Consider the following 16,657-nt stretch of genomic DNA (forward strand, 5'->3'; position numbering starts at 1 on the left):
ACATTAGGAGCGGACATTAGCTGTGTCTGTGACACCTGTCTTTCATTTAAAGAGGACCTTTCATCAGATTGGGCACATGCAGTTTTATATACTGCTGGAAAGCTGACAGTGCGTTGAATTCAGCGCACTGTCGGCTTTCCCGATCTGTGCCCGGTGTAAAGCGCTATCAGTCCCGGTACCGTAGCGCTTTACAGTCAGGAGGGCGTTTCTTAGCCAGGAACATCCTTCTGCCTCGCGGCGCCTATCGCGCTGTACTGTGGAGCGGGGAGGAACGCCCCCTCCCCTCCTGATAACACTCGTCTATGGACGAGCACTGTGAGCAGAGGGAGGGGGCGTTCCTCCCCGCTCACACTCTACAGCGCGATAGGCGCTGCTGGGCAGAAGGACGTCCCTGGCTAAGTGTCAGAAACGCCCTCCTGACTGTAAAGCCCTACGGTACCGGGACTGATAGCGCTTTACCCGGGGCACAGATCAGGAAAGCCGATAGTACGCTGAATTCAGTGCACCGTCAGCTTTCCAGCAGTATATAAAACTGCATGTGCCCGATCTGATGAAAGGTCCTCTTTAAATGGCGATCGGGTGCGTTCTTTTGCACTCCATGCCCTTCCATCACTGTCCGCATGTAAAGATGTCCGACTTTTCAAGCGGACAGAAAAAACCTACATGTATACCTCCCTTATACTTGACCTATTTATGCTATGATGGGTTCTGGTGACACACTCCCTTTAGTGATCTATCTATCTATGGCAGGGGTAGGGAACCTTTGGCTCTCCAGCTGCTGTGAAACTACAACTCCCAGCATGCTCCATTCACTTCCATGGGAGTTCCCAGAACAGCAGAGCCAGTATGCATGCTGGGAGTTGTAGTTTTGCAACAGCTGGAGAGCCGTATGTTCCCTACCCCTGATCTATGGGATGATGGGTTCTGGTGACACACTCCCTTTAATGACCTATCTGTGCTATGATGGGTTCTGCTGACACACTCCCTTTAATGTTGCTTCCTGATGATTCTTTCTTCCTATTGTCACCATAGCATTCTGAGAACCGTACCTGTTACATTTTCCTTGCACATACGCCTATGAGGACTCATTTTTTGCACGACAAGTAGTAATATCTAATGGCGTCACATTAGGGCACATATAACACCACTGCAGATTTGTTTTGGCTTTTAGGACATAGCGTACGGTATAAATAACAGGATAACTATTACTTACTAGCGCTCTGCCATCTAGACAGAATCAACAAAGCGGCCCACAACTCACATGGATCCGGATGTGCTCAGAGCACACAATAGGAGGATTGGGATGCTCAGCCCCAAACACGTCCCCCCCATGCAAGAGGCCTGTGGGCGTGTGTAGATGGCTCTGCCCAAGGCGTACAAGTTTCAAACACACAGGAAGATGACGTTCCTGACGAAGCTGGAGGCGGCGCTGGAGAGTTCTGTGGCAGCATTGGGGACGCCCCCAGTGCTGCAAGAGAACTCATTTGCATACCGGCGGAAAACGGGATTTCAACCGAATGGTGGCCCGGAGAAGACATCTAAAAGTAGGAGACGAATAGCCTTTCTTAAGGCTATTCTGACGTGGTAGGGAGAAAAAAAACGTGTTTAAATGAGAGGATCCCTTTAATATTTGGCGCCACTTTTTGATTTTCTGACGCGGAATCCAAATGTGGTTAAATAAATAAAAATTGTCACAAAGTAAATGTAATAATACCAGATGATTTATAATATACACACAATAGTAACGCACCGCAATACAAAGCAGTGTCATACAGTAAGGCCGTGTTCACATCTGTTGCAGATTCCATAAAAACTGGCAAACAAGATAACAAAGCGTGTGTTATAGTCAATGGGATCTTTCGTGTGCCGGTGCTGTAGGTTATATAATGGACCGTCCCGGATCACCTTCCATTTTTCGGGTTCTATGAGCGAACAGGGAAACGGGAGGGGAAGACACAAATCTGCTGCGATAACCTGACGCTGACGTCTATGGAAGGGATGGCGGCATCACAAGAACAGCACTCAGGGCATAAAGGGGGGCGACAACCAGGGCCAGGCTGCCAAATATATATATATTGTATATATGCACACACAAGCAGTTTATGTAGCACCAAATAGATATTTCCATACATATATATATACACACACACACACACAATAACATATACTGTATGTAGCTGTGTCACATATATACATATAATCTTGCATGTCTGCAGATACATATATACATGCACTTGCATGTCTGCAGATATATCCACATGCTTGTACATATCTATCCACCCTTACAGTATGTACATAAATATATCTACAACCATACACCTATGCGTATACATAACCCATACAGTATATACATAAATATATCTACATACATACCGTTATTATATAGTCACACATGTACGCATAGCTATACACCCCCCCCTAAATATATACATAGAAATATTCAGACAGAAAAGTACACCTACACACCTACAAATGTACACTGTTGCTATATAGTCACACATATACATAAGTATGCACACATATATACACAAATATATACAGTTATACATACACACTATTACATACTTGTCTATACACCTAAATGTATACATAGCAATGTACAAACATATACATAGCTATACACACACACACACACACACACACACACACACACACGTATACATACATACAGTATATACATAAATATATCTACACACATATTGTTGTTATATATACAAACATACACCTAAATGTATACAAAGCAATATACATACAGTGCCATATATACAAACATCCACCTGTAGCTATATGTACACACACACAGCTAAAGGTAAACATAGCAATAAACAAGCATATACACAAACACATAGCTGTATACACACACGTACATAGCTGTATACACACACGTACATAGCTGTATACACACGTACATAGCTGTATGCACACACGTACATAGCTGTATGCACACACGTACATAGCTGTATGCACACACGTACATAGCTGTATGCACACACGTACATAGCTGTATGCACACACGTACATAGCTGTATGCACACACGTACATAGCTGTATGCACACACGTACATAGCTGTATGCACACACGTACATAGCTGTATGCACACACGTACATAGCTGTATGCACACACGTACATAGCTGTATGCACACACATACAAGCAGACTGTGTGACATGTGGCAGCCGTGTCCATGACTCACACACAACACACAGCCTCACATGTCACACTGTAGTTACGTAACGCGTCTCCCACATACAGCCGGCCATGTATACATGTATGTGTCGCTGCGCTCTGTGTTCTCCCGGTTTCCGCTGTCATGGCCGGTGTCCGTCCTGCCCTCACCTTGTATCGGTGTGCCGGTGTCAGGCTCCTTAGTGCCCGGCTCTCCCATGTCGGGCTGTGCTGGGCCCTGGACTCCCGGGTCCCTGACTCCTGTCTGTGGTATGAGGAAGATGGCACAAGACGGAGATAGGGAACTTCCTGTAGGGCTGTGCTGGGCTGTGCTGAGGCTGTAGTGTAATGTGCTGCACTGGGTGTGTCATTACAGGCAGAGGGTGTGTCAGGCAGTGCGGAGCGGCAACACTGCCGGTGCTGAGACTGAGGGCTGTACAGGCATGGCGGGAGAGCTATAGGTGTATATAGGAGCTATAGGTGTATATAGGCGTGGTGCTAGTCATGGCGGGAGAGCTATAGGTGTATATACTAGTCATGGCGGGAGAGCTATAGGTGTATATAGGCGCTGTGCTAGTCATGGCGGGAGAGCTATAGGTGTATATAGGCGCTGTACTAGTCATGGCGGGAGAGCTATAGGTGTATATAATAGTCATGGCGGGAGAGCTATAGGTGTATATACGCACTGTACTAGTCATGGCGGGAGAGCTATAGGTGTATATAATAGTCATGGCGGGAGAGCTATAGGTGTATATAGGCGCTGTACTAGTCATGGCGGGAGAGCTATAGGTGTATACAGGCGCTGCCCTAGTCATGGCGGGAGAGCTATAGGTGTATATAGGCGCTGTACTAGTCATGGTGGGAGAGCTATAGGTGTATGTAGGTGCTGTACTAGCCATGGCGGGAGAGCTATAGGTGTATAGAGGCGCTGTGCTAGTAATGGCGGGAGAGCTAGAGGTGTATATAGGTGTATATACTAGTCATGGCGGGAGAGCTATAGGTGTATATAGGCGCTTCACTAGTCATGGCGGGAGAGATATAAGTGTATATAAGCACTGTACTAATCATGGCGGGAAAGCTATAGGTGTACACAAGCGCTGTGCTGTATGCAGTCTAGTCACATTACCTCAGGCGGAACCTGAAGCTCCTGGGCCCCAATGCTAAATCTGTAATGTGGCCCCTGCCTTCAATGTAGAATAGTATTTATGTTGCAAATGGGCCTTTGGGGCCCCCCAGGACCCAGTAGTAACTGCTCCCTCTCTAGCCCCTATAGCTACACCTCTGCATATTACATACTGGGCTATCTATGTATATAACCCTACAAACTTTCAAAGAACAGACAGAAAGAAGGCCAAAATCTGTGCTGAATTTAGATATCACAAGCCATATGTCCAACTCCACCCATGGCCCCACTGATTCACATCGTGTATAAGGCTCTTTAGTGGCCCAACAAGGTATAATGTCCCCATATCACAGCCCCCAACTCTATGATGTCACCCTCATCATGGCCCCACTCTATAATGACCCCCACACCATGGCTGCACTCTATAATGACCCCCACATCCTGGCTGCACTCTATAATGACCCCCACATCATGGCCCCACTCTATAATGACCCCCTCATCATGGCCCAACTCTATAATGACTCCCACATCATGGCCCCACTCTATAATGACCCCCACATCATGGCTGCACTCTATAATGACCCCCACATCCTGGCTGCACTCTATAATGACCCCCACATCATGGCCCCACTCTATAATGACCCCCTTATCATGGCCGCACTCTATAATGACCCCATCATCATGGCTTATATACAGACGAGATATGTGTGAAAAACAGTCATGTGACTTGCACCCTGTACTACTAGTGATCCATGTGCACATTTACAATAGGTACACCCCCTCCCCAATTATAATTCCTGAGAAAATGACTCGCAGCTTTGCACATATTTTACAATACTAGCCATTGATGTAACTAGTCTTTTACCTGGAGCAATGATTCAGTACGTACCCCTACCCCTGACCAAGGCAGACTGATAAATGGTTACCAGAGCCTGCTCTGCCCTCCAGCCACACCTTTGGCCTAGCAATTTCTAAAATTGAAAGCATCCCTTTAAGCCCCCACTGACCTTATCACTACATGTCACTGGGTTATCAAGGCTCCGGTAGTTGTTGCGTTGTACAGGCCTCTGATGTCCCTATAAGGGCTCGTTCACATCTGCGTCGTCGGTCCTTATTGCAGGTTTCCGTTTCCTGCATAAAACAGATGCAGGAAACCTGCAGGAGACTTTCTCACCCATTCATTTGAATGGGTGAGAAAGCTGTCCGGCCGTGCGCGGCAGTGAGCGTTTTGCGCTCTCCGCCGCGAAACCGGGTTTTATAATCCGGACACAGAGTCGGACATGCAGTACTCTGTGTCCGGATAAAAAAATCCGGTTTCGCGGCGGAGAGCCTAAAACGCTCACTGCCGCGCACGGCCGGACCCGATCTATGGTTTCCATCTTCTGCCATGCAGAAGACGGAAACCATAGTACAGAGACCCTGAACGCAGGTGTGAACCCAGCGTCATGGTTATAACAGGTTCCTGCCCAATGTTTAATAGGTGTGTACCACTAAAGACACAGGATTGGGCATAAATATCAGATGTCTAGGCATTGTTTGCAGGATTGCATGAGCCACTCGTATAATAATCCTTATATACAGTGTGAACTCCATCGCCTTACATACTGTGTACTCTGCCTCCTTATATACAGTACTAGCCTCTGCCCACGACTTCGTCTGTGTGTTGTTGGCGTCGATGATCCGCCTATATTCAGCAAATTGCTGCTGTTGATGGTTTGCCTGCTCCGGCATTTTGGCAGCTCTTAAGCTGACCTGCTGCTGAACTTGTTCCTCGCGTTGTGCCTGTGATTGTTCCGGCATCTCAGCAGCTCGCTGTAACGCCATATAATGAGCGTGTTGTTGGCGTTGATGATCTGCCTGCTCTGGCGTTTTGGCTGCTATCAAGCTGGCCTGCTTTTAAACTTGTTCCTTGCACTGTGCCTGTGATTGTTCCGGCATATCAGCAACTCGCTGCGATGCCATATAATGAGCTTGTTGTTGGCGCCGATGATCCCCCTCAGCTCCGCTTGAGGAGAACTCTGTGACTTCTGGCTACCTTCATAGCTTTTGTTGTTTTAGAATTTTGAAACAAATTAGATTTTCTTTTTCCCGTGTTTAAAAGTAGCAAACTGCCAATTTAGATTAAAGGAGTGTTCCCATCCAGTGTGTCAGCACTGCCTGGAGCAGATCAGATAATATGCAAATGGATGTACACAACGGACTGAGGGTTAGCTGAGTGTTTACATAGAGAGATAACAGACCTGGTTATCAGAAGCTGAGATAAGGGGCTGCTAATAGCAGTGTAATATAGTATGTGAACATAAATTCATAACAGTCGTGAAGCCATGTCACTTACTGTGATAAAAAGTAGCCAATGTTTTAATCGAGGTTACAATCTATCTGTGCCGAATTTCATTCAAATCCGTTTAGCCGTTTTTGCGTGATTGAGGAACAAACACACAAATTTTTTCACCTTGTAGGATAAGTAACATCTTTGATTTTTGTGTCATTTTTGCTTTGTCACTTTAGTGCCCACATTCCTTATACTGTAGTGTGGTCACATCTATAGCTATAGGTGGAAGTTTGCGCAATTTACAGGCAAAATTTTTTCCATTCATCAAGTCTACTGGTTGAGCGTGTTGGAGGGATTGCATAAAAGCGATCTCTTTGTTCCTCTTGAAGGTTTTGCTTTCTATTTTTTGACTTTTTTTGCTCGATTGAGAAACCTCCAATGTCTCAACAATACGTGTGCTGGTATACTTTCTATGGAATCAGCGCTAACCTCTACTGGAAAGCACGCAGATTCATGGTTATTGCTGGTTCCTTCTTCAATAGAGGAGTGGGAGGTTACTTCAAAAAGTTTTTAGGACAGGCAAAAAAAATCCCCAAACTTTTTAGTTGTTGAGGCATTTGCCTCGCATGACAGGTCATCAATGTTAGGAGGTGGATGAGCCCTTAAACCAAACCCTCGAGCCCAACATTCATTATATGGCTTTTTTCTACTGCATGAGGTCTTAGTCTACTAGAACGCTCACTTGTGCTGCCCTAAGTTCCCCGGACCACTCCTCTACTAATCCCCCCTCTCTAATACTGACATCTATTCTATTGCCTAACTCACCCACTATTGTTCCTCATCTAGACTATCCAGACCTGTCAGCCATATGTCATTTTTCACAAAGTAATTTCTATACGTGCCCTAAGCTTGCTGTCCCTGTCCTTACTGAAACCTTCAATGTCCCCCTCCGATGAGCCTACCCCTTTCTTACTCGTAGGGTAAGTTCACAGAGAGTTTTTTGGTCTGGATTTTGAGGCCATCTTCGCCTCAACATCCTGACAAAAAAGACGGCTCCCATTGATATGAATGGGAGCCGCTCAGGAGCATTTTCCTTGTGCCGGCTCTCGGAAAAAGAAGTGAGGTGCTCCTTCTTCAGGCCAATTCTCCTCCTGATTCGGCCTGAAGACTCTCCCCTCCTCCAGACTAGGCCCATTCATTGGGCCTAATCCAGAGCGGAGTGCGCGTCTAGATCCTGGGGCAGTGCACCGGCTTTCAGTCGGTGCCACTCAGCCTTTGGATCGGAACCTGAGGCGGCCTCCACGTCAGGTTCCAATCCAAAAAGCCAGTGTGAACTTACTCTTATGGTTCCTTACAGGCGTTTTACCGGTCCATCATTATGTGACATTGTTGGTGCTTGTCCTTGTCTATGTGGAACAAGTCAATTCAATAGTATGGTCCTACAAACTTTTTAATAAAATCATAAAAACTTACAAAGGCAACTAATAAATATTAACCCCTTCCCGACATCCACCGTAATAGTACCACGCATGCCGGGTGTGTAAATATGGCGACTGCCCGGGAGCCAGGCGGCCGCCATAGCTGCCGGGTGTCTACTGCTTTAAGCAGTAGACAACCAGCGCTAATGTCTACGATCGGTCTCCGCCATTTTCCCGGAAGCGCATGGGCGCCGCCATTTTGCCGGTGATCACCAAAGCCTGGAGCAAGCTCCAGGGCCGACGTCACGTTGCCATGTCGGTCTGCAAACTCCTTCTTTTGCAGGCTGGTCTATGCAGACCTCATATGGCTCTGGGAGCAGATAAATAAAAAAAGTTATGGGGTTTAGAAGGAGGGAAGTCAAAAACGAAAATCAAAAAATGCCATCGGCGGGAAGGGGTTAATGAGATTTTTTTGCTGTAAAAATATGCTTAATATCGCTTAGGCTGGATTCACACCTTTCTTGGTTTCCGTTCGGGGATTCTATCCCCGATTCCACTTGAAAAATCAGAACTTTTCTCTCTGCATTTTTCAGGCATAAACCCAATGGACCCCATTATAATTTATGGGGTCTGTGGGTTTCAGAGGACCTGAAGAACAGAAACCCAAGCGCAGGCGTGACCCTAGCAAAAGAAAAAGCCCTGTTCACCAAGAGCATCCCTGCACTGTTCCTTTTGCAGATGCCTGGTCTCCCTCCAGTCTCTACGTCCCGATCCAGCAATGACGTGTTGATAAAGAGACATGTGACCCCTGCAGCAGTGACCCACTATAGTCAGTGATCGGCTGCACTGATCACATGCACTTATGTCGACACGTTATCACTACGAAAAGTAGGACATTTTACAGAGTTGTACTGGAATCTGGGTCAGGGACTTTTCCTTGGCATCCTCGTCGTTCAGCTCCGGTGCGTTAGATGATGCTGTGTATGTAGGTAGGGCACGACTTTGTATGAGAAAGGGAGTAATGCCAAAAAATGTTGGCCCATGTGAGCAGTGACACATCTGACACATCATCTGTTTGTTAACATCGCTAGGAGGGCCTAGGGTCTAAGAGAAGGTGGGTGTCCAAACACTAGTTCCCCATTCTACGCCTCAATCTGCAACCCTTACTGTGTGCGACTTTGCGGAGGCGCAATACGATGTTATCATTGTGCCTGCTGCATTTAGCCAGAGACAGGACAAGACAGACAAAAGCTGAAGACAGTACTGCGGGAACCAGGATAGGTTAGTAAAGTAGTGGATGGGGGCCACTAAGGGAGCATTATACTGTAGTAGCCTTTGCCTGCAACTTTGTCTGCGGGTTGGTGTCGATGATCCGCCTATATTCAGCAAATTGCTGCCTTTGATCGTTTGCCTGCTCCTGCGTTTTGGCAGCTCTTAAGCTGTCCTGCTGCTGAACTTGTTCCTCATGCCGTGCCTGTGATTGTTCCGGCATCTCAGCAGCTCACTGGGACACCATATAATGAGAGTGTTGTTGGCACCGATGATCTCCCTCAGCTCCCCCTCAGCTCCGCTTGAGGAGAAGTCTGTGACTTCTGGTTTCCTTCATAGCTTTCGTTGTTTTGAATTTTTAGACAAATTAGATTTTGTCCAAGCATGTTGAAAAGTAGCAAACTAGCAATTTGGATTAAAGGTGTTTTCCCATCCAGTGTGTCAGCACTGCCTGGAGCAGATCAGATAATATGCAAATGCATGTACACAATGGACTGAGGGTTATCTGTGTGTTTACACAGAGAGATAACATACCTGGCGTTATCAGAAGCTGAGATAAGCTGCTGCAAGAGCAATGTCATATAGTATGTGAACATAAATTCATAACAGTTGTGAAGCCATGTCATTTACCGGGATATAATTTGGCTAGGACCTTGAGGAAGTGCAAGTTGCTGTAAGGATGCCCAAAAGAGGTCTAGGAAAGTAAATATAAATGTTTTTTTTTATTTTTTACACCTTTCCACTTATTATACTGGTTTCTAAAGAGACCTCAGAGTATAAAAGTTTCTCTTCTGCTTCGTGAGTAATGAACCCCCAAAGTTTTGGGTTTAGATTGGACCTGAAACTTTTGAAAAATTTGGGTCCTCTGTGGCTTGTTTCAGGCTTAGGCTCACACTAGTGCTCGGTTTCCGTCCTTCGGGTCCAGGGCCTCGCGTAATACAAGTGGGTAAGGTAGTCAATGATGTCTACCATGCAGGATTATTAGGATGTAAGCTCCTTGTCAGTAGTTGTACCTATGATTTTACATTATACATCTAAGGTTATAACTACACAGCTTTGTTGCCTAACAAGAGCCCCGTCTTGTAAGGTCAGGACTTAGCAGCGGATTCTCAGATGACATTGTCTCCAGCGTCACTAATTACAGGCATGAACCCACAATATGAAGTCACACTTGCCTGGGTTCACATAAGGACGTGCAAGGAGCACAGACTTTACCACAACTGGATATCCAGTCTCTGACATAAGGCCCCGGCTGCAGTGAAAAAGCGCTGCGGGAAAAAAAGGCGGCGGAAATGCATCACAGTTTTTACCTGCAACGCTTTTCACTATGGCCGTCACATAGAAAACAGCAGTGTAGAAAAAGCCAAAGACTCCCTAGGGGGCAGTGTATCAGCCTCTACAGATCTACAGGTCCAAAATGCCTCCCATACCAGTAGTAGTGCCTTGTAAGGCCCTTCAAAAGCAACAGAAACATAACTTTGTGGCCAAAACACGATGAAGAAATGCAGAGGTAATACTTTTTTTTATGGATATGCATACCAGCCTGCAAATGCTTTGGAGGCGGGGCCTGATTTAACAGATATATCTAAACACAACTTGCAAGCATTATTTTATGACTATGCAAATTAGTCTGCAGGTGCTACAGGGGTGGGGCCTGATTTAGCAGATTTGCCTACAGACCAGACAGTTGAAAATGCCCCAGCTATCCTTAGTTGTCTGATAAATTAGGCTCCACCCCCGAAGCACTTGCAGGTTGATTTGCATATTTATAAAAGTATCTCTACAAGGCTTCATCGTTATGTGGCCACAAATGTATATTTCAGCCCCTCCATGGATCAATTATTAGTTTGGGGGCATTTTGGACGTAACAGACTTCCTTTAAAGGGGCTGAGCTTTCTAATCTAAGCTACACAACCCCCTTCCCCCAATTTACCATAAATCTATACTTCGATCACTGGCGTGGTCAATTTCTGATTTATCATTGATGTTCTGTTTCCGCAGGGGGGAATGAAACGTCACCTATACTAACCTACCCCATCACACTTACCTGACTTCTGGTCATTGGATGACACTTCTTCCGGGTGGCCAGTACCTTTTCTTCTTGACACCTTCCATCTTTCCACGCCTGCACATGGACATCCCAAGCCCAGAAGGTCGGACTGGAACAAAGTTAAGTATGATGGGGTGCGGGGGCTGAGTTAGTTAGGAAGGGCTAGTTGCAGGTGGGCTAGCTAGGGAAACAGGGAGGGGGTGTGAGTGAGAGAGGGAGGGGGTGTGAGTCAGTTCTGAGTGAAGCCCAAGGCATCATGGTAGTTGTAGGAAAACACAGAACAGGAAGATGTCCATGTAAGCAAATGCAGAAGATGCCAGGAGCTCCCAGAGAAACCAAATATGGTAGTCCCTTATAGATGACTTTACTGTCCTTGTTTGTATGATCTGACTCTATACGATACAATTGCTTATATATATCCTGCTAGCTTCTGCCGGTGGTCACAGCCACTATTTCTTTCATTTTCAGTTTCAACAGAGGAAGCAAAATTATCATGTGACAGACTGTTACTTCTTGGTTTTCTGGACTTAGATTCTTAGCAAGTCTGTGACCGAGCGGGTGACATGCAATGTAATGAATATCGATAGATATCGATGACCTATCAGATTGGCAGCAGTCCATTACACATGGACCAATCATGCAAAAGAACAGAATGAAACTTCCGTCTCCACCTAACATGGTCAAGATGGACTCACGCAGCCTGTTCTCCCGGGGCTCTGGGTCAGTAGTTCCGAAAACAGCAGACCGCAGCTGTTGTATGCTGTTATCATAACCCCATAGAGATAAATAGGAGTTACGGAAACGCAGCAAGATACTGTTTTCATAACTTCAGGAGTTATGGCAACACCTTGGCTTGACCGATTCCATCATTCCCAACCGCTTCGGGGACAGGGAGAGCGGACTCTTTCCAACTCTGCCAAGAAAAGCTTAGGTTGGAATAACCCTCCTGCCAGAAAAAAAAAAGCTTTTCAGTTCCAAACACAGATAAAATTGTCCAGATGGGATCTGCGTGTAACATACGGGATATGACAGACACAGATGACCAATTTTATACTTCGTGTTTTATTCTTATTTTATTTTACCATCTGGAATTTTAGGTACAGAAGGTGTTTGTCAAATGAAAGGGAGAAGGAAATGAACACAATAACAAATATTCTAGTACCTGCTGCAGTATCTACAGGTAAGCATGTCACCTTCTTCCATTCTCCCAGGGTGGACACGATTTCTATAGGCAAACGCTGGTCCATAAGGACACGTCGGTGATTTAGTGTCTCGGAACCTTCCCTTTAACCTTAATGGATTAGCACTTAAAGGTGTCCTTTTCTATGGAGTTTGTATGTTTCCCCCATGCTTGCACAGGTTTTCTCCCACACTCCATAGACATACTTATAGGAAAGTTACATTGTGAGGCCTATGGGAGACAGTGACTAAGAATGTCTGCGGAGTATGTTGGCGTTATGCAAGTAAGGCTAAGGATAAGTTCACACAGAGTTTTTTGGTCAGGATTTTGAGGCCGTATCCGCCTCAAAATCCTGACCAAAAAGACAGCTCCCGTTGAAATCAATGAGAGACGGTCAGTTCTTTTTTCCGGGAGCTTGTTTGTTCCGGCTCCCGGGAAAAGAAGCGACATGCTCATTCTTTAAGGAAGATTCGCCTTGCGAAACCGCCTGAAGACACTCCCTCCTCCCGACTAGGTCCATTCATTTGGGCCTAATCCGGAGCGGAGTGCGTGACTGGATGCCGATGCAGTGCACCGGCATCCAGTCGCAGCTACCCGTATTTTGGACCGGAACCTGAGGCGGCCTCCACCTCAGATTCCGGTCCAAAAAAACCAGCATAAATTTACCCTAAGTTCACATCTAAGCTGGAAACCATGGAGAGAAAAGTCCTGCACAGAGGAGTTTTCTCTCCACCAGTTGCAATATTGTAAACCCCATTATAGTCTATGGGGTCCGCTGGTGTCCCCAGGTAACCGCTGTTTTAGTGGTCCAGCTCTACGTCATTGGGGTCGCCCTACGGAGAGCCAGATGCGGATGTGAACCTAGCCTTAGAGCAATAAAGAATAATAAGGGTGTAGTCAATATTAATATTGAACACATAACAAGGGATCTCTATCATTGTCCTTTGTCTCTAGTTCCATCTTGTATGGATGTAATATTATTCTGATCCCCTCACTAAAAATCAGCATGATCGTCCTTACATCCCAAAGGTGAAAAAGGAAATGGCTGAGGCTTCCCGAAATAGCAATTCATATATAAGTATAAGATAAGATAACATCAGTAGTTCAAGTCTTGACAAGGTAATTGTAATGGCAAAATTTAAATTAGGTTTCCTCGAAGTTTGCAGGGGCGTAGTTATAAGGGATGGCCCTGAAATCTCAGGTTAGGTTCACACCTGTGCCTGGATTCCTTTCGGGGTTTCCCCAAATCCACTTGAAAAATGCGGAGAGAAAAGTCCTGCAAGGAGGAATTTCTCTCTGTATTTTGCAGGCAGAAACCTTAGTCTATGGGGTCCGTGGGTTTCCGCAAGTAGACGTTTTTTAAAGGGATTCTAATATTAAAATGCTTTTTTTCCCCTCGATAATACATAGGAATAGCTTTAAGAAAGGTTATTCTTCTCCTACCTTTAGCTGTCTTCTCCACACCACCTTTTGGTTGAAATCTCAGGTTCTTTGGTATGCAAATGAGTTCTTTTGCAGCACTGGGGGCGGTCCCCAGCGCTCAAACTGCACTGAGGGCGTTCCCAATGCTGCGAGAGATATCTCCAGCGACGCCTCTACCTTCTTTAGGAACGGCCTCTCTGTGCGTCTTCTTCTAGGCCTCGGGCAGAGCAGACTTACGCTTACTGTGTAAGTGGCCATCTTTCTTCTGGCTGCGGACATGCGCAGTCTGCTCGGCCCGAGGCCTAGAAGATTGAAACCCAGCTCCGGAAGAAGACGCACAGAGAGGCCATTCCTGAAGAAGATGGAGGCAGCACTGGAGAGTTCTCTCGCAGCATTGGGGACACCCCCAGTGCTGTTTGAGCACTGGGCCCCCCCCCCCAGTGCTGTGAAAGAACTCATCTGCATACCAAAGAACCTGGGATTTCAACTGAACGGCGGCACGGAGAAGACAGCTAAAGGTAGGAGAAGAATAGCCTTTCTTAAGGCTATTCCTATGTATTATCGAAAAAAAAAAAAGCATGGTAGAATCCCTTTAAGGCTGGGTTCACTCCTGCACCTAGTCTCCATTCGGGAATTCCGTTCCCCATTCCGCTTTAAAAATGTGTTGAGAAAAGTCCTGCAAGCAGGAATTTCTCTGCGTTTTTCAGGCGGAAACCTGGCAGACCCCATTATAATCCTTGGGGATCCGCGAGTTTCCTCGGGTAACCACTTTTTAAGCCTAGGTTCACACTAGCAATTGGTCTCACTCAGGGATTCCGTTCCACATTCCACTTTAAGAATGCAGAGAGTAAAGTCTAAGAGTAAACCTCCTCTCTGCTTTTTTCTGCAGAAAACCCAGCAGACCCCTTTATACCCTGTGGGGTCTGCGTTTTTTTTGCAGGTAACTGATTTTTTTAAGCGGATTGGATTAAGCGGACCCCATGAACGGAATCCTGAATGCAGGTGTGAACCCAGTGCCAGGGGATCTCTCTACAACATTATTCGCTTACTTGTATAGCGCCAACATATTCTGCAGCGCTTTACAGACATTGTCAATCATAAGAAGGCATCAGTATTACAGATATCATATGTTATTATAAGTAGGGGCCCCATTACCTATTTTTTTATTGGGGCCCAGGATCTTCAAGTTACCTCTGAAGACCACCCACCTCTGAAGACCACCCACCCTGAGAGGCTAAAACATCAACCTATAGAATAAAAAAATCTAAATTGAGGAGGAATCCACCTAAAATTCCGCTCCAAATTCCTCTGTGTGCCTAAGAAGACCCGTATATCATGTATCACTTCTGCATTAGCTGCAACTTTTCAAAAATAAAAACATTAAATTTTTAGTTTGGCCATATAATAAAGTGACCGGGTTCAATACGTTATCCTTACACGTTCCCTGTCAGCAGATATAGTGTCATAGTCTGTGCCGCCGCTCCATAGATAGAATACAAGCCCTAGTAAACAACAGATATTATTTTACTGGCTGAGCAACAGCTGAGAATCTGAATCCTCCGAAACCTGCAGTCTTAAGGGTAAATTCACATATGGCAGATTGGTAGCAGAAAATTCTGCAGTTGAAAATCAGCAGTCAGATGAAGGAAAACATTCCTGCAACAAATCTGCCTCATGTGAATTCAGCGTGTAAGAGTGAAAATAATTGTATTATATTGTAAATCATGCAATTCTGTATTGTTTTTTTAATCCCATAGTGGCCCCTGCACACAGTATTATCCCACATAGTGGCCCCTGCACACAGTATTATCCCCCATAGTGGCCCCTGCACACAATATTATCCCCCATAGTGGCCCCTGCACACAGTATTATGCCCCATAGTGGCCCCTGCACACAGTGTTATGCCCCATAGTGGCCCCTGCACTCAGTATTATGTCCCATAGTGGCCCCTGCACACAGTATTATTCCCCATAGTGGCCCCTGCACACAGTATTATTCCCCATAGTTGCCCCTGCACACAGTATTATTCCCCATAGTGGCCCCTGCACACAGTATTATGCCCCATAGTGGCCCCTGCACACAGTATTATTCCCCATAGTGGCCCCTGCACACAGTATTATGTCCCATAGTGGCCCCTGTACACAGTATTATGTCCCATAGTAGCCCCTGCACACAGTGTTATGCCCCATAGTGGCCCCTGCACTCAGTATTATGTCCCATAGTGGCCCCTGCACACAGTATTATGCCCCATAGTGGCCCCTGCACACAGTATTATTCCCCATAGTGGCCCCTGCACACAGTATTATGTCCCATAGTGGCCCCTGTACACAGTATTATGCCCCATAGTAGCCCCTGCACACAGTATTATGTCCCATAGTGGCTCCTGCACACAGTATTATCCCCCATAGTAGCCCCTGCACACAGTATTATGTCCCATAGTGGCCCCTGTACACAGTATTATGTCCCATAGTAGCCCCTGCACACAGTATTATGTCCCATAGTGGCCCCTGCACACAGTATTATCCCCCATAGTGGCCCCTGTACACAGTATTATACCCCATAGTGGCCCCTGCACACAGTATTATCCCCCATAGTGTCCCCTGCACACAGTATTATCCCCCATAGTGGCCCCTGCACACAGTATTATGCCCCATAGTGGCCCCTGCACACAGTATTAGCCCCCATAGTGGCCCCTGCACACAGTATTATGCCCCATAGTGGCCCCTGCACACAGTATTATGTCCCATAGTGGCCCCTG

At 46.1% G+C, this 16,657-nt stretch overlaps 1 protein-coding gene across 1 annotated transcript in view; it reads right to left on the minus strand.

Moving 5' to 3' along the window:
- LOC142213045 (ribosomal protein S6 kinase alpha-4-like) overlaps positions 1–3,557 on the minus strand; it is a 31,236-nt gene extending 27,679 nt beyond the window's left edge. The window contains exon 1 of the mRNA XM_075281193.1: positions 3,337–3,557. Within this exon, the coding sequence (XP_075137294.1) occupies positions 3,337–3,385 (49 nt within the window). The 5' untranslated portion in view covers positions 3,386–3,557. The remainder of the gene's footprint in view (positions 1–3,336) is intronic.
- Between the last annotated feature and the right edge of the window lie 13,100 nt (positions 3,558–16,657).

This window comes from Leptodactylus fuscus, chromosome 7 (assembly GCF_031893055.1).
Source record: "Leptodactylus fuscus isolate aLepFus1 chromosome 7, aLepFus1.hap2, whole genome shotgun sequence".
Lineage (NCBI taxonomy): Eukaryota > Metazoa > Chordata > Amphibia > Anura > Leptodactylidae > Leptodactylus > Leptodactylus fuscus.